The following is a 24,340-nucleotide window of genomic DNA, read 5'->3' on the forward strand; positions in this document are numbered from 1 at the left end:
CTTTGGATACAGAAGCTTTGACTTTGTCATCTGCTGAGTGTTTATTTTGATCCTCCATGGGACCAAGGTAATTTTCTGTAGTTATATTCTTCTTTTCTGTTGTCTGTTCATTACCTTAGTCTATGATCTGATTTACTGTACTTCCAAAGTTTCAGCAAAACTGAGCATCCTCTTTCAGGGCAAAAGATGAACATTCAATGAAACTGGACTTTCAAACTTTCCTGTTGAAATGACCAGAGCTGAACAGAAACTTTGGGGTATGTGGTAGACTATCCCAGGGACTTTAATTACTCCAATGTCTTCTGAGAGGCTCTGACTGCTCTCCTAGTCCTTGTTCTAGTCTGTAGATGACCACAGGCACTCTGCTCTGCCCTGGAGCCCTGAGAAGGGTCCTACTCTGCTATGATGGTATAGGGGCAGACTGTGACCTGGATCTGAGTATGGGCACATCAGCAGAGCCCTGCCCCAGGGATAGCAGAGAGACCTCTGCAGTCTCTCCCCACCCCCTCTGAAAGCTGCTTCTGGGTGGCTCCACAAGTTCCTGCAGTTGCCCGAGACCACTGCCTGGCCTTGGTTCCAAGCTCACTCTGGTGTGGCAGAGTTCTCCCATAGACCATTTAAGACATCCAGGCAATCTCTGGGCCTAAAGGTCTGGAAACTGCCATGGACTCAGATACCTCAGGAACCCAGGCTGGCCCTGGAAAAACTGGTTTGTTCTGGCAAGGTGCAACTACTGACAAAGCTACACTGTGGTTCTTTCCAAATCCAGTTCTGGTAGAATAGAACTTTTCTGCAGATCTACCAAGTTGTCTGAGACTGGAAAATTGTTTCAACTCAGTCTTTTTGTGGACTCTGCCCTTCTAGAATTTGGTTAATCATAATTTTCCAACATTTGCAGTTTGGGGGGGGGAAGAACTTCTGGGCAATTCTTACCTCCACACCCCCATCTTGACTCCACCCCCCTCATCATTAATTTTTGTAAGATTTTAAGTTCCAACTTTTTTTTCTCCCTCCCTCCCTTCTCTTCTCCTTTCCTAAGACAAGAAGCAATCTGATCTAAGTTATGCATGTATAGTCATGCTAAACATTTCCACATAGGCCACATTGTGAAAGAAGAATCAAAAGAAAATGGAAAAACCACAAGAAAGGAAAAACCAAAACAAGTGAAAATAATGTGCTTTGATCTGCATTCAGTCTCCATAGTTATTTCTCTAGATATAGTTAGCATTTTTCATCTGAGTCTTTTGGAATTGTAAGAGGTTTTTTTTTTATGGAAGCAAGTTTTGGGAAAGGATAGAAAGCCTAAGGTTGAAAGATGGAGAGAAGGAAGGTAAAAAGAATATTTAAAAGGTATGAGCATTCTTACTTATTTGCCAGGAGAAAAATAAGCATGGGGGGCTTCTCAGAGCTATGCCTTCAGACAAGAATGGACTATATCAAATCTACAGTACAGTTTTGGTTTGGTTTTTTTTTGTGATGGTTTTGGTTTTGCTTTTTATCATAGGTAACTTTCAAATTAGTTGTTACTAATTATCAGATTATCAGATTAGTTGTTATCAGATTAGTTCATACCAATTCCCTCACTTCCCTTCTACTTTCTACTGATAGACAAATAAGTCTCTCTGTTCTTGCAGGAGTACACAGACAGGACTCACTTTCCAAAACCAAATTTAAATAATCAGGTTATATGGAGATATACTAATAAATACACAACTGAACAAGAGGAGAGTAGCTCAGTGTTGCAACAGAAGCATTCTTCAGTTCACATAGTTCTACAGGTTTTTCAGCCATGGAGGAAGATCTATCAGACTTCTAGCTGTTAGGTAAAAAGATCCCCAGAAGGTACTAGAAAATACAAACAAGCATAAGTAAAAGCTTGTGTGGGTCTAGAAACCACTGAGCAAGCAAAACCCAATACAACTTGATTGTAAGCTCCACTGAACCCTGCTCTGACATCTGGGAATTCTCTTTGTGTACCAGATCCAGCTTTGTTTGTTGCTGCTGATCATGCTATCCTCTTCCTATCTCAGTCTCGAAAACAGCAGACTGACCCTGATTTTCATTCTAGTTCATCATCTCTGTTCCTTTCTGTGAATGACCCAGGACTCTAAAAACTTTCCTTGTACAGCCATCAGCTTAGACCCATAACACATTTAATTCAATGATAACTTATCCTATTAAAGTAGAGACAAATGACCAAAGCAGATTGTCACAATCAGAACATTCCTGCTTATAAACTCAATACTACCCTAAGAAGTATCAGCTGAGAAATCACCTTCCCCAATTCCATGACTATAGACACCTCCCCTTTTCCTGACTATGCCCATTCATTAACTCCTTTTCTCTTGATATTTTGCCAATTGTTTCCATTAAAAAAATACTTGTAGAAGAACTGACTTTTTCTGAGCATTCCCCATTGTTCTGTAAAATGTCCTCACCTGTGTGTGGAATTGTGTTTGTGTGCATGTGTGCCTGTATGTGTAGTGGAAACAATTTTGAGAGCTATACACTATTGACAAAGTTGAGAGTTGGAAAAGAAAAGCAATGGGAATGGCAGGGATAGAGCCCTGACTCTGGAGTCATGAGGACCTGAGTTCAAATGTGACCTCAGACACTTAATAATTACCTAGCTGAGTTACCTTGGGCAAGCCACTTAACACCACTGCCTTGAAAAAATTAAAAAAAAAAAACAAAGATGAAACCGGAGGTGTGTTGTTATAACATTAGTCTCTGGGGAAAAAAATTTCAGCAAGATACACCTTTAACATTTTCTTTATTAACCTTTTCTCCATCACTTTCTTAAGCTTAGGCAATTGAAAAAATAATAAATTAAGCCCTGATGTATAGAACTTGTTGATTTACAAGGTGGTAATGCATATCTGAAAATTTAACAATTGGCCCTCATAACTTGGTTCAAGCTAATTCTAATACACCACTGGGCAAAATTTAATATGATGTTAGTATTGTTCCATGCTGCCCCCACAGCCACCCAAGTAATAGTCATTGCTGTCCTTTTCCATTTCCAAAGAGTTTCTCTTTTTAATTGTTTTTATTCTAAATTTAACACTCAAAAAATTAATATTTTCACATACCTTAAAGAACATGAGAAGATCGTACATGAAACTATGCCACTATGTAGATCTTGTCCTTCTTTTTAAAGTATATAATAAATTCAACATGTAATCTTTAAAACTTTCCCTGTTTGTTTCTGATTCTTTTTGGCCTTCCTTCTGTTGCTTCTCAATATTTGTAGGAAGGGGTAAAATACCATTACAGTGATGCAACTAGGTGGCGAAGTGGGTAGAGCACCTGCCCTGGAGTCGTGAGGACCTGAGTTCAAATTTGACCTCAGACACTTAATAATAACCTAGCTGTGTGACATTGGGCAAGTCACTTAACCCCACTGCCTTGCAAAAAAAAAACAACCCAAAAACCCACCATTACAGCCCTCCTGCTCCCTCCTTCTTTCCTCCAATTAAAAAAAGGAAAAGAAAAACAAGACCCTTATAACAAATATATATAATCAAGGAAAAAATAAATTTCCACACTGGTTGTGTCCAAAAATATGTTTTATGGGGCGGCTAGGTGGCACAGTGGGTAAAGCACCGGCCCTGGAGTCAGGAGTACCCGGGTTCAAATCCAGTCTCAGACACTTAATAATTACCTAGCTGTGTGGCCTTGGGCAAGCCACTTAACCCCATTTACCTTGCAACAAACCTAAAAAAATATGTTTTATTCTATATCAAGTCCATCACTTCATGGTCAGGAGATGAGTAGCATGCTTCATCATAAGTACTCTGAAATTATGGTGGTTCAATTCATTAACCAGTGTTCTTAAATCTCTCAAAGTTGTTTTTCTTCACAAGGCTGTTGTTACTGTATAAATTCTGCTATTGGTCCTACTCTCTTCACTGCATCAGTTCATACACATTTTTAAAATTTCTCTAAAGTGGTCCCTTTTGTTCTTGAGTACAATAACATTCTCTCATATTCACATACCATAAGTTGTTCAAGGACTTCCCAATTGATGAATACTCACTTGATTTCCAGTTCTTTACCATTACCAAAAGGAAAAAGAAATAAACCTGTTATAAATGTTTTTGTGACTATTGGTCCTTTTCCATTTTCTTTAATCTCTTTGGAGTGTAGGTCTATTTGTGGTATTGCTAGATAAAAAAGTTATACTCAGGTTAGTGTCTTAGGGGACATAATTCCAAACTAATCTTACTAGGACTACAACTCAGGAGGCATTTTTTGGCAGATCTAAGGTTTTTTTTTGTTTTGTTTTGTTTTGTTTTAATCTATAGAGCCACTGGGAGAAGGGGAAGGCAAAATGAAAAGAGGCAGCATGGTAGGGTAGATAGTTTGGCTTGCTGTCAAGAGACACCTATGTTCTACTCTTCCCTCTCATACTTACAAGTTATGTTACCATTGAAGTCACTTAAACTCCTTGGTACTCAGTTCTCTCATAAGGTAAAATGGGGATAAAAGTCCTTTTAATACATGTTTCATGGGGTTGCAGTAAGGATGAAAATAAGACAATATAAATTAAATACTTTTCAAATCAGAACACTATATTCATTCCACTTTACCTAGCTGTGTGAGCTTGGGAAAGTCACTTAACCCCATTGCCTTAAATAAAATAATAAATAATGAAATCATAGGTGTAATGGATGGTAAAAGTACCTGAAAAGATAAACTAGTCCATGGAAATAAACACACCACCAATTTGTGTACAAATGTAAGGAAATCAATTAGAGTAACTAATAAAAGTCAGAAATTGGGTTTATTAATAATTGCAAATATGCCACCATGACTTTCTGGTCCAATATTTTGTAATTTATAATGGTATGCTGTGTATGAAGAAATTCAGGTTTTACCACTGGTAAATTTTTGTGATTTTTTTTTTTAGTTCTAAAGTGAAGATGTCAGGAAAAAGGGGACACTAATAGGAGAGAGCAATGTAGAAGTTCATGATTATTTTCAGGATTCGGTAAAATTCTTATGAATCAAATGATACATAGGAAGTCTGAATGCAAAGGTAATGGGCATGGCATAGGTATAGATACGCTATCCTAGAGTAATCACAAATTTCTTCCACTGAGTGATTTTTCCTAATGTTCTACATAATTTCTTTCATTTAATTCTCTTTAATCTAAATCCTTTATTAACATTTTTCTCCATCACTCTCTGAAATTCAGATAAATTAAACCCTTTTAATGGCATTTGTGAATTTCTGGTGTAAATGCTTACCACAAAAATTTAACAATCAACCCTCCATCACACCTATGGGTAAAGAATAATCTTACTTTCAAGAAAAAGAGAATTGATTTTTTGTGAAGACAAAGAATTGGAAATTAAGGGTATGCCTATCAGTTGAGGAATGGCTGAACAAGTTGTTGCATATGAATGTAATGGAATTCCATTGTGTTAAAAAAAATGATGAGCAGGCAAATTTCAAAAAACCCTGGAAAGACTTGAATGAACTGATACAAAGTGAAGTAAGAATAACAAGGAGAATATTGTACACAGTAGGTAACAGCAACATTCTGCAATGATCAACTATAAACAATTTATCTCTTCTCATAAATACAATGCAAAGTAATTCCAAAAGCCTTGTGATAGAAAATGCTATTTACATCTAGGAAAAAAAACTGATGGAGTCTGAATGCAGATTGAAGCATACTTTTTTCACTTTATTTTTGATGAGTTTGTTCTTTTGATCAATTTTTTTTATTTTACAAAATGATGAATATAGAAATTTTGTCTTACCTAATTGAGCATTTATAATCTATATTAAATTGCTTACTATTTTAGGGAGGGGAAGGAGAAGGAAGGAGGGAGAAAATTTACTACTCAAAATTTTTTAAAATTCATGTTAAAGATATCTTTACATGGAATTTGAAATTTTTTTTTTAAAAACTAAAGAGTTAAATTTGAAATTACACAAAGGTTCTTTGACTTTATTAGGATGGTGAACTCCACATGGAAATCTATCTATAACATTGTAGAAAAGACCTAGAAAGTTGCCAGAGGATCAAGGTCACATTAGGGAGCAAAATTTGAACCCTGGCAACCTGGTTCTCAAATCTGATAGAAATTGCTGTAGTTAATAATGATCTCCACAGACATTAGCACTATTGACTATCCTCTACTGCTGGACACTGTTATCCCTGTTTTTGTGACTTTTCTCTGACAAAGATCTCTTCCTAGTCATCTGACTAACCTTTGTAAAGTATCCTTTCTACAATCAGCACATGAGCCCTACCTGCTGTGTGTTAGTGTATGACAGTACTCTTTCTTGGGACCTTACTTCTCTTTTTAAATATTTTCTCATTAATGATCTCATTCAAAGATCATTTTTAAATAGATGATTCTCATCTCTACTGAGCTCTGGTTCTGCTTTGCAACTACACATTGGGCCCCTTCACCTGGATACTTGATATATTCTTAAACTCAACATGTCCAAAATAAATAATTACCAAGTTCCTTGACCTTCCCCCTGTTCCTGACTTCCCTGTTTTTGTTGAGGGCACCACCCATTCTTCCAGCCAGCCAAATTTCCACCCAAGGACCCCATTTCAGATTTTTAAATCTTCAGTTCAATATATCCATATCAATATATTCACTTCTAGTCTGTAACCAGGAATGTTTATTATTTCTCAACCTCTCATATCTATCTTTTCTTTACAACTACTTTAGTTCAAATTGTCATAATTTTTCTTCTGGATTATATAAATGCCTCCTAATTGTTTCCCAGCATCCAAAGCTGAAAAATTGGTTTTTCCAAGGTACACATCTGATCACATCATTCCTTTGCTCAAGAAGTTTTAATGACTCACCATTGCCTTTAAGTTAAAATACAAACTCCTCTGTTGGCACTTGGATCCCTTTACAATTATTCTCCAGTCATACTTTGCAAACTGATCATATATCACTCTCCCTGATAAACTTGTCTGCTTATTTGTTTGGGGTTTTTTTTTTAGCAAGACAATGGAGTTAAGTGACTTGCCCAAGGTCACACAGCTAGGTAATTATTAAGTGTCTGAGGTCGGATTTGAACTCCTGTCCTCCTGATTCCAGGGTCATTGCTCTGTGCCACCTAGTTGCCCCCCTCCCTGATAAACTACAAAATGATCCATATTTCATCTCTTACTTCCATGTCTTACAATGAAGCAAATCACATGTCTAGAATGTTATTACTCCTCACCTGTACTTTCCAGAACACTGCAAAATTCAATTCAAATACCATCTCTTTTAAAATTTTCATAATGCTCCTGGTAGTCAGTGCCCTTCTGTTGTGCATGAGTTTTGTAGTATCTATCCTCTATATATTTATCTGTGAGTACATTGTACTTTCCTAATGGAATGTAAGATCACTGAGAGACTTTCACCTTTGTCCTTGTATTCCCAGCAATCAGCATAGTGCCTGTACTTTATGTCATACAGTATATATCATACTGCCTTTAAAAATATTTGGTTTTTTAAAATATATTTCTATTGTTTTTACATAATCTAGATTTCCCCTTTTAAAAATAGATTTCTACTTACTTTTACATAGACTATATTTCCTCTTGAACCCTTAATCTCTACTTTATCCCTTATAACAAACATCTCTTATAACAAAGATGTTTTAAAAAAAATTTTAGTGGAAGAAGAAGGGGGGTAGAATAGGTAAAACCAATCAATACATAAAAAAGCAACTTAGCATTATATACAAAGTCCGTACCCAGGGACCCTCTCACAGGCACCATCTCTGTAAAAGAATGGAGGGAAGTTTTATCCTCATATCTTTTCTTGGATACCAAATTTATTCTTTGCAATTTTGTAACATTGAATTTTTAAAATATATTTTTATTGATTTTTTAATATCATCATGGTTTCTCCAATATCCCTCTTCTTCCCTATTCTAAAGAATCATCCTAGATGACAAATAGTATTCTTTAAAGACAAAAAAAAAGAAAAGGAAGAAAACATAACCACACTATCCTTGAATATACTGAAAAAAACCCAAAAATGTGCAATATGTAACTCCTGTGGACCTCCTATCTCTGTGAAGGAGCAGATTGATAATATTCTCTCATTATTCTTCTTTGGAGTCTTGCTCATTCTTTGCAACCATGATTTTTAATGGTCTTGTGATTGTCTTCTCCCCATCTACCTTTTTTCTAGATGTCTCTGCCCACTTCACTTTGCATCAGTTCATGTGAAATAAATATTCTTTGATACTGATTGATTGAACCTATGTCTTCCTGACTCCAAGCTCAGTACTCTCTCAACTTCTCCACATTGTCTTTTCAAATTTGAATCTGAAATTAAGGAAGATAAATATTCTGTGACAATAATGGACTAGGTTGTATTCAATGCTTGTATCCCCAAATCATACTTACTTTAAAGTCTTCATTAGAAGTCAACACAGCATTAGCAGGAGCAGCAATTCGAAGGCTCTGGAGAGAATGAGAGCAAAACATACAATGAACCCTCATGATCATGATATATAAAGAAAAAAAGCAACACAGCCCCCTGGGCCCCTTTTGTGTTATTTTTGTCAATGCAGCAGCAAACCTACTATATATATGCGGGCTGCTGCGGTTGTAGCCTATAATACTGAATTGTTAGTACCATCATCCATTGACCAACCATGGGGAAGGTAAGCCAAGCAGGGATGTTTTCTAGAGAGTCTTTGAGGAAAATGGACTCTGTGGTTGGGGCAAGATCGGATCTTTGAAGCTTCTTTCTTCCATTTCAGATCACCTTTTATGAGGACCGGAACTTCCAGGGCCGTTACTATGAGTGCAGTAGTGACCACCCCAATCTCCAATCCTACTTCAGCCGCTGCAACTCTGTAAGAATTGATAGTGGTAATTGGATGCTCTATGAACACCCCAATTATTCAGGCTGCCAGTACTATCTGCGGAGGGGTGAATATCGTGACTACCAAGAATGGATGGGTTACAATGATTCCATCAGATCCTGCCGGATCATCCCTCCTGTAAGTTCAGTATTATCTTTATCTCACCATAGGAGAAGTTAGGTCAATAATGGACCAAATAATCTTTACAAACAAAATTTCAGTATTAATCCCAACAAGTATCTAATTGTGAGTCTAGCTGAGAGTACATTCTCTTTTTCTTCATCATGTAGAAGTTATTTAAAAATTAATGAACCTCTGATGGATTGAGAAAGAATAAGCAACCATGTTAATACCAGTGGCTTCCAACATCTACAATAAGAACACAGAGTTGTTAGTCAACTGTTTATATGATATACTAATTGTAGTGGTGAATTATCCCCAAAGTGTCGACCTACAGATACGTGAAAATCAACAACTGGAGATTCATTCCTTTGACTTCATCTTTTAGAATGTATATGCTTTTGCTAAAGTTTTTATTATAATATACGCCCCCCCCACGAAGAAGTGATAAGTGGGCTTTATCAGTCATTTACATCTCAGTGTGAATCCATTAGCAGATCTTTTCCCAGGAATAAGTTTTGGAAGGGGAAAAAAGGGAGAAGAGACCACTAGAAGACTGTTGGGGTTTGGGAGTGTGAAGGGACTAATACTCAGAAGTGGAAAGCTATAGAAATAACTAGGAAAATTCAAAAAGCAAACAGCCCTCTGCCCCATCCCCCATGGACCCTCTTTATTCCATCTGATTCTACTGCACTCCCTCAGCACTAGCCTGAGGGCTGAGCTTCTATTTTTGCTCAATCTTTAGAAAAGATTTGCAGGAATGTGAGCTGGAGCAAGAAATGAAATAGGAACTGTTGCAAGATGACTTGCTTTGGGGCAACAGAATGTAAGACTTAAAACAACAAAACAGAGAGTATATGTACCAACCTATCTTTCTGAAGCCATTAATAATATGTGGCCTGAGAATGGGGAAATAACTAGTCTTGCTCTCCTTCAGGTTCATTTAATAGAATAGAGAATCAAAGAGAGATATTGGAATACTTCTCTAGAGTGCATAAGGTTTAATGATTCCAATTCTATACAATGAAAGTCTTGGGATCCTAGAATTTATAGCTTTGATTTATAGCAATAGAGATTCCCACCCTTAAAGATCATCTAGCCCAAATCTCATTTTACAGATGAGGAAACTGAGGCCCAGAGTTACATAGAGAGATCACTACAGATATGAGACTTTAAAATATGAAAATAATGATTACTAACATTTATTGAATGTTTCTTGCTTTTAATTCGATTTCCTTAAATCTCAGAAAGACAAAGAAGAGTTGGGTGCGTGATCCTTATAGTTGGATTCTGGGCTTCCAATCATTCTCCCTATTTCCATATTCCCCTAATATCTTCCAATTGGCTATCAATATCATCTTCCTAAAGTACAAGTCACACTGTGTCACTCACTTGTTCAAGTGATTTCTATGCCTATCATTTGCCCCTAGAATAAAAAAACTCCCCCCATTTTGCATTTAAAACCCTTTACTATCTGACTCTAGCCTAAGTTTTCCAGTCTTATTTCACATTTCTCCTCTTCATGAACTCTGTTTTCCAGACAAATTAGTTTATTTGCTTTTCCCAGAACTTGCCATTCCATCTTCACCAGTCTGTCCCTTTTTCCTTCATCGCCTCTGCCTCTTAAATCCTTAAGGTTCAGATCACATTACCTCCGCCTCTCCCCTTCCCTGAAGCAGTTGTCAGTATTCTTTCATTCAAAAGATCATGGGCCTCTGTTGACATGTCAAATCCCCACCCCCACCCCCTCCACCCACCGTGGAACATGTTTTCCTTGAGCATACATACCAGTTTTCCATTTTGTTAGCATTCCAGCATCTAGCACATGGTCTTGAAAGTAGTAGACCTTTAACAATCCCTTGAATTTGCCTGTTTATTGAATTTTTTTGCCAAAATAGGCAACTCTCTTATGAATTTCCATCTTCTGTCCTGTTTCAACAGACCCACTCACATCGGCTTCGGATCTATGAGAGAGAAGACTATAGAGGCCAGATGGTGGAACTTACTGATGATTGCTCTTCTCTCCAAGATCGATTCCACTTTCAGGAGATGCACTCCTTCAATGTCCTGGAGGGTTGTTGGATCCTCTATGAATTGCCCAACTACCGAGGAAGGCAGTATTTGCTGAGACCGGGGGAGTACAGGAGATACCTAGACTGGGGAGCCATGAACCCCAAAGTGGGCTCTGTGAGGAGAGTGATGGACTATTTCTAAAATATGTTTATTCTCTGCCTATCTCAATCTGGAGATTAATAAAATATTTCTTGTGTGTTTCCTGCAATTATAAGCTCTCGTTTTTTTATTCAGTGCCATTATAAAGTCTTAGTTGCAGCAAGGCAAGGCTGAAAGAATGTTTTCCTGTGTCAGCTGAGTTATTTGATTTTTACCCAGTCCCTCAGAATTTCTGAAACAAATGTCTTACCACAAAGGCCTCTGTTTTCTAAAATGTGAACTCTTTAGTCATTCCAAAGAGACTCATCTTTTTTTTTTTTTTTTTTGGCAAGGCAATGGGGTTAAAGTGACTTTCCCAAGGTCACACAGGCAATTATTCCCTGTGGTTGGATTTGAACTCAGGTACTCCTAACTCAAGGGCTGGTGCTCTATCCAGTGCACCACCTAGCTGCCTGAGACTCATCTTTTAAATTGCCTAAATCCACTAAGGAATGAAAGCACTGGCTTAGTATATTTCAAACTGTCTCTAACAGTACAGAATTGGATATTTTAGGTAATCATTTGCAATTTGGAAGGGACTGGATTAGGGAATCTCAAATCCAGTCCCTAGTCACTGTGGGTAGTACTTCCTTTCCCTCACTCCCTATCTTTCAGGGAAGTATAACGTTGGTCAAAAGAAGCAAAACCTTCCAACTCTGAGAGAGAGAACATCTTTTCACTAAATTATTCTGAATATAAAAAAAATTACATAAATTATTCTGGATGATCCTGAGAAAAATAATTTCTTCTCTAAATCTTTGTTCACCTGCAAATTATATATTTTTTTACTTGTGCTCCAGTTGCCATTTTAGAATATTATACGGATTGGTGATCATAATCACCAATATGTGCTCTAAAATAATTTCCCCTAGAATAATAATCAATAATAGTCAAATTCATTTTCCCCCAAATGAACCATTAATTGAATGATTAATTCATCACAAGCTTTATTTTGTGTTAACTAGTAATCTTCCATATATAACATGTTTTCTTTCTTAAATGAATTGACTATGCAGTATATTTTAAAGAATTTTATGAAAACTGATGAAACAGGACAAATTTTTGAGCATTTGTAGAAATATTTGCTTTAAATGTCAATACATAACAAATTCAAACCTCCAAGTTAGGGATACTCAATGTCTCTCTCTCTCTCTCTCTCTCTCTCTCTCTCTCTCTCTCTCTCTCTCACACACACACACACACACACACACACATACACACATTTACTTGTGATAGTTTAATATATTTTTAGCACCCATGAAAACTATTTGTTGGCATTGTAAGTTTATTTATTTAAACATTAGTAAGGATACTTTTTAAAAATATATATCTCCACACTAAGAATGGCAAATATCTATTGATTGAATGATTTTTGGTTTTAACAAATTTCCAAAGACATTGCCAAAAAAATGCTAGAGAAAAGAGACTGACCCTGTCGTTCATTCACTCCTTCCTTCCTTCCTTCCTTCCTTCCCTCCTTCCTTCCTTCATTTTTTTAATGCAGGTATCTCTCACAAGAGGAAACTGTCAATTCAAGTCTTGATTTTCTCTACAAATTAAAGAATTGAATAGAGCACTCATGGTGCCAAACTGAAGTAGAAATGGGTCACTAAATTATACATAAGGATCCCTATAAGCCATATATTGACTTAATAAAGTATATATTAATATCATGTCTTTTTTATTGTATTTTTATTTATTTTAAAAATTATTTCTAAATTACATTTTAATTTCTTTTAGGCTGTACCCAGAAGGACTGGGGCCATTGACTCATAGAGTACTCAGAATTGCAATTACTTGCTCAAGGTCACACAGCTATGCATGCACTTAGTTCCTTCTGATCTCAGTGTTTTTCATCGGGTTCATACACTTCAGGAAGAAAGGAAGGAAAGAAGGGAGAGAGAGAGAGAGAAAAAGAGAGACAGGGAGACAGAAAGACGGAAAGACAGACAGAGAGACAGAGAGAGAGACAGAGACAGAGAGGTAGAGAGAGGCAGAGAGAGAGAGAAAGTTAAAGTGACAGAAAGAGGCAGAGAGAAACACACACACACATGCATACACACACACACACGCACACACACACACACACACACAGACCTCTCTGAGACTCAGCTTCCTCTCCTGCTTCCACCTCTAACTCTTGAAACTCAATCCATTCCTGGCAAGGATGAATTAATTTATTGACCAATCACTCTATTACACCAAACCTATGACTTCCCTGTCCAAAATATATAAGCTCCAGAATATAGTAACTACAATAGATATGTATTTATTTATTTTTTTACATAAGTTTTATCTTAATTTTAGTAGGTATACAGTACTGTTTAATAAATGGTCCCTGGGGTAGCTAGGTGGTACAGTGGATAGAGCACCAGACCTGGTGTTAGGAGGACCTGAGTTCAAATTCAACCTCAGACACTTAATAATTACCTAGCTGTGTGGCCTTGAGCAAGCCACTTAACCTCATTTGCCTTGCAAAAACCAAATAAAATAAAGTAAATGCTCCCTGAATAAATGACAACTATAGAAAAAAATCTAATTAATTTGGATCCCACACATTAAACTTTATTGAGGGGCTGAAGTTTATTTTTGCCCCTTCTTTAAATTCAGCATTGAATCCTATTCTTATTAAGTAAAAGATTTAAAACTAAAAGAGTCCTTAGAAGCCAGTCCAATCTTCTAATTTTACAGATAAGGAAACTGAGACTTAGAGAGGTAAAATAATTTGCCCAAGATCACACAGCCAGGACATGGCTGGGGCTCAGATCTTTCTAGTCCTAAATTTGGCAGGTTATAGTCTATTTTACATGCCTTTGGGAATGTTAGGTTAACTACATGACTTCTGAACCATTCAAGTATGGTTAAGTCTAGACAGGTAGAAATGCCAAATAGAATTGTTAGATATAACGGAAAATTATATGTCTATCACCAACGTAGTCTTTCATCCTCCTTCTACTTTTACTGTGGTTTTTGTACCTTGTCCCCTGGGAAGCTAAGTGTGTGAAAAAGAAATAAAGAATATTTTAATTCCAAGTCACAGTTCACTTCCTCCTGATTAAATTCAGGGCTTCCACAATACCAGAGTATTTTTAAAGTTCACAGATTTCTAGCCATACTGAGAGTGAATCCTGGGTTTCTTGATTCCTATGACCATGTCATGACTATGTTAACCCTCTCTCAGAAGCTCTGGCTCCAACAATGATCCAGACAAGAACTGTTGTTGTAATTCTCACCTAATGATCCTGTGATCCTGTGGTCCACTCAATTGGGCTTGTTGCTAGACCCTGCATACTTAAGTGATTTGTTTTTTAGAGAGACAGATACAAACACAGAAAGATAGACAGACACATAGATGGAGCCAAAGAGGAGGACAGTGAAACAGAGATACAGAAATGGAGACAGAATACTGAGTTACAAGATCTTTGAGTCCACAGAAGCAGATTTTTCTTTAAAAACATTTTTATTTTTTCTTAACAGTAATTGAACTATATCCACCCAGAATGCAGAAATTTGGGAGTCAGGCTGAAATTGAACTGTTAAAAAAAAGGTTGTTGATTTAATGCAGGTCTGTCCAAATTTTCTAAATATTATATTTAATGGGAATAGACTCAGAGCATTTCCAATAAATTCAGGGGTGAAACAAGGATGCCCATTATTACCATTACTATTCAATATAGTATTGCAAATGCTAGTAGCAGCAGTAAGAGAAGAAAAAGAAATTGAAGACATCAGAATAGGCAATGAAGAAGAAAAACTTTCACTATTTGCAGATGATATAATGGTATACCTAGAGAACCTGAAAAAAATCATCTGAAAAATTCCTTGAATCAATTAACAAATTCAGCAAAGTAGCAGGATATAAAACAAACCCACATAAATCATCAGCATTTCTATATATGAACAACAAAGCCCAAGAACAAGAGATAAAAAGAGAAATTCCATTTAAAATAACTGTAGATAACATTAAATATTTGAGAATCTACCTCCCAAGACAAACCCAGAAATTGTATGAACACAATCATAAATCTCTTTTCACCCAAATAAAGTCACATCTAAATAATTGGAAAAATGTCAAATGCTCATGGTTAGGTCGAGCTAATATAAAAATGACAATTCTACCCAAATTAAATTACTTATTCAGGGCCATACCAATCAAACTACCAAATAACTACTTTAACAAGCTAGAAAAAAATAGTTACAAAATTCATCTGTAGCAACAAAAGAGCAACAATAGCAAAGGACCTGGGATAAAAAAAATGTAAAGGAAGGTGGTCTAGCTCTAAAACTATACTACAAAGCAGCAGTCATCAAAATTGCCTGGTACTGGTTAAGAAATACAGTAATGGATCAGTGGATTAGGATAGGGTCAAAAGAAATCACAATAAATGAATACAGCAGTCTACTATTTGACAAGCCGAAGACATCAGCCTCTGGGATAAGAACTCACTATTTGACAAAAATTGTTGGGAAAACTGGAAAACAGTATGGCAAAAACTAGGCATAGATCCACATCTCACACCCTACACCAAAATAAAGTCAAAATGGATTTTGACATAAAGGATTTAGACATAAAGAGCGATACCAAGATAAATTAATAGCCAAAAATTACTCTATCTATCTGATCTATGGAAAAGGGATAAATTTATGATCCAACAAGAATTAAAGCACATTATAAACTGCAAAATAAATGATTTTGACTATATTAAATTATAAAGGGTTTGCACTAATAAAATCAATGCTTCCAAAATTAGAAGAAAAGCAGAAATCTGAGAAATGATCTTCTCAACCAGAAGTTCTGATAAAAGCTTCAATTCTAAAATATATAAAGTATTGTTATCAAATTTATAGGGTCACAAGTCATGCCCCAAGTGATAAATGGTCAAAGGATATGAACAGACAGTTTTCAAATGAAGAAATTAAAGCTATATATAATCATCTGAAAAAAATGCTCCAAATCACTATTGATTAGAGAAATGCAAATTGAAACAACAATGAGGTATCATCTCACACCTATTAGATTAGCCCAAATGAGAAAAAGGGAAGATGATCAATGTTGGAGAGGTTGTAGGAGGATTGGAACATCGATGAAGTTGTGAGCAGACCAATCTTTTTTGGGGAAAGCAATGTGGAACTATGCCTGTTCATCCCTCTTGACCTAGCAATTCTAATTGTAGAACTATATTCAAAAGAAACAAAAAAATGGGGAAAGTCCTATACATTCCAAAATATTCATGGCAGTTCTTTTTGTAATGCAAAGAATTGGAAATTGAGGAAATGCCCATCAATTGGGGAATGGACAAACAAGTTATGATACATGAATACTATGGAATATTACTGTTCTATAAGAAACCATAACTGGTCAAACTCTAGAGAAACATAGAATGACTTACAGGATTGGATGCTAAGAGAAGGGATAGAGCCAAGAGAACAATGTTCACATCAGCAGCATTATGAGATCAACAACCTTGATGGAAGCAAACTCCTCTCGACAGAATAGAGCTAGGACAACCGTATTAGACTGGTAATGGTCTATATTATCCCCAACCAGAGGAAGAAAAACAAAACAAAACAAAACAAAACATACAGAAATAAAAAAAAAAACACTACCAAATCTTATGAACACTTTATAAAAATTATCTCCCTACAGATCTCTTTCCCTTAATCCTAATTCCTCATGCCAAAAATTACTAATTTGTAAATATGTTTAACAAACTATTAATGTAAAATGCTAACCTGAATGTTCCCTACTGAGAGGAGGGGGATGGTGGGAAGGAAGGGTGGAGGGAAATGTTGTAAGTTGGAAAATATCCATGTACATGAATGAAAATCAAAAAAAAATTTAAAAAATAAATAAAATGCAAAAGAGGAAGGGGGGGAAGATATTTGAGTCCACAGAAGCAGCTTTTTCTCTTAAGACATTTTAATATTTTTAGCAGTAATTGAACTACATCCATAGAATGCAGAAATTCAGGGGTCAGGCTAAAATTGAACTGTTAAAAAGGTTATTAATTTAATGCAGGTCTGTCTAAATTTTCCTCAATTAATGTTTGCCTTTCATTCTCAAAGAAGATCCATGACACAAACATGAACTGGATTTGAGTGTGTGTGTGTGTGTGGGGGGGTACTGTGCTAAGTCACCAACCTCTTTCTCTTCCAGAGACATCCAGGTCCAGTGTTCAGTTATGAATCAGAGTTAAGTGACTTATCCAAAGTCACACCGCTAATAAGTCAAATGTCTGAGGTTGGATTTGAACTCTCATCCTCCTGAATCCAAGGCCAGTGCCTATCCACTGCACCTTTCCTCAATCATAGACCATATACCTGTACATATATATGTATGTATGTGTGTGTGTGTTTGTGTGTTCATAGGAACTGTTGCTTTAATCACCACAAAATATAGCCTGCTAGCTTCTCTGACATGGATTTTTATCAATAAGAGAAACATAATCTTAAAAAAAAGATTTAATCAAATTCATTTTTTTAAAAGGCACAAAGAGTCAATATTAATTGTTGATTAATTTTGGACAGTTTGTTCAGAATTACTGTTGAGCTGATTTTCAGTTATGGCGAACTCTTCATCACCTCATCAAGGTTTTTTGTTTTTTGGTCGTTTTGTTTTTGTTGTTGTTGCTGTTTTGGTAAAGATGTTCTCCAAGCACTACAGTACATTAAGCTACTGTAATTTACTACTTAAAAGTAAATGACTTCCCCCCCACCCCCAAAACTAAAATATATAGGAGAATTGGCTACAGCAATAACTGATAGTAAGAACATCTTCATAGTCTGTATTGTCTTCTATGGTAAACTTTCATATTTTAAAATGGGTTTTCTATATTTGTGGATTTGTCATCTTTCAAAAATCACTTTAAAAAGGAAAAATTGTCTTTGTTATAGCTCAGCCAATATCAAACTCTTCTTTGTTTTTCTTCTTCAGGTCTTTTTGTCTCAATCACATAAAGACTATTCAGTATACTTTCCTATAATATAGCTAGAATTTCTATATATACAATGTTTACTCAACAACCCAGGGTTTTATCATTTGACAAAAAATGACCTTTGTACCACATATTCTTTCTTGTCCATTTTAGTGACTCTGGGTGGTTCATGGGAAGGTTAACAGTGAAGAAGATTGATTTAGCTGATTTCACCCAGTGATAGTGGCTCTGTGCTTGTCTGGGATAGTTTGAGTGTGTTCTGCTGGGAGCTTGATATATGAGCAATAGTTCATGACACAGAGAGAGATAACCCTGAACAATAATAAATGGATGTTTTGTGCATGCTACAAAAAATAACATTTGAGAAATGATAGCATGAATGTATGCAGCACTTTAAACTTTTAAAATCAATTTCACATACCAATCATGTTTCTCACTGGGGTTTAAATAAATAAAAGTGAGCTCTCTTTCTAGGAAGAATTCTTTTATTATTTCAATGCCTTTGCACTTAGACAACGTATAAGTAATACTGGATGAACGAAATCTAAAATACAAAGAGTTGGCTATATCAGGGACTGGTAAATGGAAAAGTAGATATTCAAATGTAATCAAATTAAGTACATTCCAATGAAATATAAAATAAAAAAAGGTTGGATATATCAGATTTTTGGTAAAGAGAAAAGTAGATATTCAAATTAAATCCAAACTAAGTGCATTCCCTTTGAGACATTAAGTGATTGTCCACAGTTAGTTCAAGCTCTATTGAAAAACGCAACCTCTCTATGTTTTCCTATATACTCATGTCAAATCACTATCAAGACTGGATTGTTCATTCAAAATCATTTCTATGCTAGACATTGTGCTAGACAGATGTTAAAAAGACAAAACTGGATCAGCCTTTGCTCTCAAAGAGGACTTTTCCTTAGAGAAAACAACATTACACAAATAAGTTAAAACAGGATGTATTCAAGTTAAACTGAGTTCATCAATTAGAATGTTTCTTCCAGTGATACAAATCACAACCAATCTATTTCTAATCATGTAATACAATTCTTTTCCATTGCAACTCATAAGTTCAACACTAACCTTCCCTGGTTTCCCCTTAAGGAAACCACTGGTATACATGAGCTAACCATCCCTCATTCTCCCCATCTTACATATGTGTATATTTACATAATAATTTGTTTCATACATACATAATAATTTGTTTCTTACATACATAATAATTTGTTTCAATCATACAATTTTATATATTTTCCTCAAGTTCTTCCTCATAATTCTTCTTTTGTAATATGTTGTAGCTTCCTTACCTACCATATACCTTTGCATCACCTGTTGGTTAATAATGATTTTCAATTATTCTGAGATGGTAGTGTTCTATGACATTCAGTCCATAACAACACAGACAGAACCTTAGTATTACAAAATGGGACTTTGTAAAAAACAAATAACAATAGCACACGACCAAAAAAATGGGTCTTTGATTCAAAAAGAAGTTAAATGTAACTTAATCATTAGAATTCTTTCAAATTATGACTTTTTAAGAAGATCTGACAACATAGCTATTCATGCAATTAAAAATTCTCCGCGTGTTATTTAAAAAAAATCCTTTATAGCCCCTCTCTCCAGACTGACTACACATTGAAAGGAGATGGGACATCGATTGTTTGTATGGAGGAACAGAATTTGACACCATCTTTCACAGTCTTCTGAAAAAAAAAGTTGCAAGATTGTGAAGGATTTGTCAAACAGAAACGTTCAAACTACATAAACCCCTCTAATATTCTAGAAAAACCCCATAGATTAATTGAATTTTGAAGACTAAGTTATACTTAACCTCCAAGAATCTTTGTTTTCTCCCCTATAAGATGGGAGATAGAGAACTAGAAATTGAACCCAGTGACATTGTGTTCCCTTCCATTTTCAAGTCCATGATCCTAAAACTTTTCTTATTCTAGATTGTACAGAATGATATGAGAATATGATTATGGTAGTCATTGCTATGAAGAAACAATAAGATTCCATGAAATTTTTAATATTGTTTTACTTATAAATACCAAATTATAGTTTTTTCAAGTAAAAATTACCCAAGGGAGCTAGTGTACATTAAATTTCTTTGTTTTTAAAATATTTCTTCTCTATAGAACTAGTAGAACATGAAAAGAAGTTGCCATAGGCAATTTCCCTCTTTATTCTTATGCCTTCTCCTACATCAGCAAGATATTGCAGTGACCTAGAATCAGAAAGAATTAAGTTCAAATCTGGCTTCAGATATGTACCAATTATGTGACATTAGGCAAATCATTAACCTTTTCCTGCCTCAGTTCCCTCATCTGTAAAATGGGATTATAATAATATCTACCTCACAGGTTCTTCTGAGGATGAATAGGACACTGTTTATGAAGTGCTATGCACATCTCAAAGTACTCTGTAAATGCTATTATTATTTCCCCTCTTTCCATAGTTTTATTACTTGTCAAAAAGCAGGGAGAGTGGAGAAGAAATTATGCTGATACTATTTTGATACCACTGTACCTCGTCAATTTATAATTTAAGACCATTCTAAACTACTTGAATTTTAGAATTCTAAATGACTCCCTATCTAAAATAGATTCTACATTTCTTTTTAGCAAAAAAAAAACAAAACAAAAAAACAAGCAAACAGCAACCTGGTCTAAAATTTTTTAATATGAATTCATAATAGTTAATAATATTATTTCTAAGACTGAATAGTCACTTCTACCATATATTTGAAGTGAACATCAAAATTTCCCATAAGCAAATGAGACCTTCTAATTGTTCGAAAATAAATTTATTTATAGGTTTGCTTTTCCAAAGTATTCTCTAGTGGACCACAAGAGGGCAATCATAGACAAATATATAACACCACTTTCTGTTAACCAGTTCAAGAGACTGGAGTCTCAAAGTCCTATCCTTTGCATGTAAAGAGAGTATGTTTTATTAGGAGATAGGTTCAGGGCACAGAATAATTCTTTGGTGGCAGAGAGAAGATATATAATTCACCCTAATAATAAAGTCAAGTCTAAAACCTAGGTTAACTATGTGTCTGAGAAGCAATGTGAAACAGTGGATAGAAAGCTGGACTTGGTGTGAAACTTAGTAATTTTGAATAAGTCATTTACTCTCTCTGTGCCCCAGTCTTCTCATCTGTAAAATGGGGATGATACTATAATCATCTTGGAGAGTTGTTATGAGACTCCATTGAGGGACTATATGTAAAGGTCTATATAAATATTCATTATAGTTATCAGGTATGCTTTTAGAATCTAAAAGGATACTAGAAGCACCAAGGAAAGGCAATGTTTGAGTGTCATTTGATTTATCTATTGATTTATAAAATCTGTACCTGTAAATATCATTTTAGATAAATTTCATATTTATTATACTTATTATTTTTGATAATTTATTCATATTTGTTATATTAATTATTTTTATTTATTAAGAGCTAACAAAATTGAAATAATCATTTGAGATCAAAGAATCATAGATCTAGAGCTGGAAGATACCCGAGAAGCCAACTAGTCACACCTACCACTACCACCTCCACCATTTTATGGATAAGGAAACTGAGAGACAGGGCATTTAAGTGCTTTGTCAAAGGTTACACAAACAGTAAACGTAAGAGGCAAATTTACCTCAGGTCCTCTGAGTCCAGGGCATGTGGTCCTTCTACCATGCCAAGCTTCTTAGATGATTTGCAAGCATTGCATTAATCATTTGTTTTCTTGGCCTGTCTAAGAACTAATGAAGTCACATGCCGCAAAAGAAACTGAAATATAACCCTATTAGTATTATTGTCATAAATAAATAAAAACAAAATACAATTTTAGTTGTCATAAATAAAAATGGAATTGCAGTCAGATGGAAGGATGGCTCACAGGATGTCCTGAGGAATGGAAAAAGTTGACAATTGTTTTCACTATGAATAACAATGACAGACAATACAGAATGTAACTTCATGGGATATTTAGTCTTCAGATAACTCAACCAAGTCTAGTTGTGGATTTAATTGTTTCCCCCTCCAGTCATTTGTCACTCAATTTCAGTCACAAATACTTATATACTAAAGAATCAAAGAATCATAATCTTTAATATTAATTTTTCTAAAACTGATTCCCCCCAGTGCATTAACCTCTACAATTTGTAATAAGGTAGCTAGAAATAGGACTGCTATTTATGTGTTTAAAATGTTTAGGATTAGGAGAGTTGCTGATTTAGTCTAATCAATTATAGACAATTATGACTCAAGGGCAAAGGATGCTTCCTTTCTAGATATAAAGGTAAAGAACTAGCAAACTACCAGTGACGCATACCTTTTCAGACATAGCCAATGTGTTGACTCATTTTGTTTGACTATTCATACTTGTATAAGGGAATGTTCTCTTACAGGATGGAAGGAAAAAGCTAAGAAATATAGTATAAAGAGCTTCAACAAAATATTTTAAAATGAAAATAAACAGAAAATTGTTTGCTGAATAGTTTTGAAACCCCTATTGACTACTTTTCATTCGGATGTTGGGAAGGATTAAAGGCAAAAGGAAAAGAGGAGAGCAGAGGATGAGATGGATACACAGTGATATGGAAGCTGAAAACATGAACTTGGACAGACTTAAGGAGAAAATGAAAAATAGAAGAGCTATGGTTCATAAGATCACAAAGAGTCAGCTATGACAGAATGACTGAATAACAATAAGAAAATCAATTACCATTAAATGGATTGTGTACCATATGATAAAGTCAGGAGTTTCCAAAAACAGTTTTTTGGTAATGATCTCATCCATTTCTACCACTAATCCTCATGTAGAGAAATTTCTCTTTTTTTCAAAAAGAAGGCAAAGTAAAGATAGTGTTATGCTCTGTTTATTTATGCTTTGAGTTCAGATAGCTCTTTTGCTTTTTTTTCATGTTGTAGCATATTTTCTGATATTTATAGACTGAAAGAATTGAAAGCTGATTCCCCAAAGGTTTAACAAAACCTCCCATACCTATACCAGTGATAGCACAATACTGGACAATACCCAAGAGGTCAGATTATTTGATGTTATTTCTGAGATTGAAATTTCCTTTAGTCTGCCTCACAAAATTGAATTCTTTATCTTAAATTCTAGAAAGTGGTATCATACTTGAGAGATATAAATATAAATTTTATTCTGTTCGCAACTGGAAGATCTCTGTCCTAGGAGAGGGAGGGACCCAGATTGGGGGAGGACAGAGTAAAGCCAGTGGAGGAATCTGGAGAGCCAAGAACTGAGTAGGTTCCTCTCCACTCCCATAGTCCTAACCCTAGGTCATACCCTCATGAGCCCTTGCTAGTTCTTTTGCAATAATCTTCTAACTACCCCTTTGTGACTCAGCTTTCCCCTACTGCAATCCATCTTCTATTTAGCTACCCTGGTGACTTTCTAAAGCATAGGTCAGACCACATCATCACCCTGCTCAGTGAGTTCCATCAGATCCATATTACCTGCCAGATCATATAGAAAATTCTCTCTTTCTCACTGAAAACTCTTCCCCACTTGGCCCTTCCCTACTTTTCTAGGTGCTTCACTATGCTCACTTCACTTTTTTACTCTTACTCCTCCATATGTTCTATGATATTGCTCCACTGCCCTATTTTCTCAAGATACTCTATCTCCTATCTACCAGTCTTGGCCTGAGAGTTTCACTCTCTTCCAAAGTAATCAAAGTCCAATGACAAGACATAAGTGAAGATATCTGGCAATGGCTCTGGATGCAGGGAATGACCTTGGCATCTTCAATGTCTGACCAGAACTAGACTTAAGCCTGAAATGCTCTCCTCATTGCTTCAGCACTTAGGATAAATTTTACCTTCCACAAGGTTCTCCCAATGGCTAATGCCTCCTCCTTTAGGTTATCTTTTATCTATTATATTTCATCTATTATTCTTTCATCTATGTGATGGTCCAGGCAATGGATTGAAAAGTTTAATATTGGGATAATAGGAGTTCAATTTGATTCAGTTAGCTTTCTTGTGGATATATTTATTCATATTCTTATATTTGGTTGTACATGGTTCTCTCTACCTTCCAGCTTCTTCTAGTTACAACTGGATCCCTCTCAGCCACCTTATTTTCCAGGCAAATGACCATCTCTACCTTTTAGTGGAAAATATATTGCCTTACACACTATCTCTTTTACTTCCCACAACCAAGGCAAGCAGGGAAAATATTGTGATTCC

The 24,340-nt window shown here is 35.5% G+C and overlaps 1 protein-coding gene across 2 annotated transcripts; it reads left to right on the forward strand.

The window, feature by feature from the left end:
- Positions 1–8,641: 8,641 nt before the first annotated feature.
- LOC141491720 (gamma-crystallin D-like) lies at positions 8,642–11,188 on the forward strand. Of its 2 annotated transcripts, none has more exons than XM_074192576.1 (3): positions 8,642–8,650; positions 8,750–9,001; positions 10,916–11,188. In XM_074192576.1, the coding sequence occupies exons 1-3, from the start codon at positions 8,642–8,644 to the stop codon at positions 11,186–11,188; spliced, it is 534 nt and encodes a 177-aa protein (XP_074048677.1). The 2 variants fall into 2 exon arrangements, with proteins under 2 accessions (XP_074048677.1, XP_074048678.1); XM_074192577.1 differs by having other exon boundaries at positions 8,750–8,992.
- Positions 11,189–24,340: the final 13,152 nt, after the last annotated feature.

This window comes from Macrotis lagotis, chromosome 6 (assembly GCF_037893015.1).
Source record: "Macrotis lagotis isolate mMagLag1 chromosome 6, bilby.v1.9.chrom.fasta, whole genome shotgun sequence".
Classification (NCBI taxonomy): Eukaryota; Metazoa; Chordata; class Mammalia; order Peramelemorphia; family Peramelidae; genus Macrotis; species Macrotis lagotis.

Coding starts and splice junctions, on each gene's coding strand:
- LOC141491720 (XM_074192576.1), top strand. Junction 9,002..10,915: donor TCATCCCTCCTGTAAGTTCA/GTATTATCTTTA, acceptor CTGTTTCAACAG/ACCCACTCACATCGGCTTCG.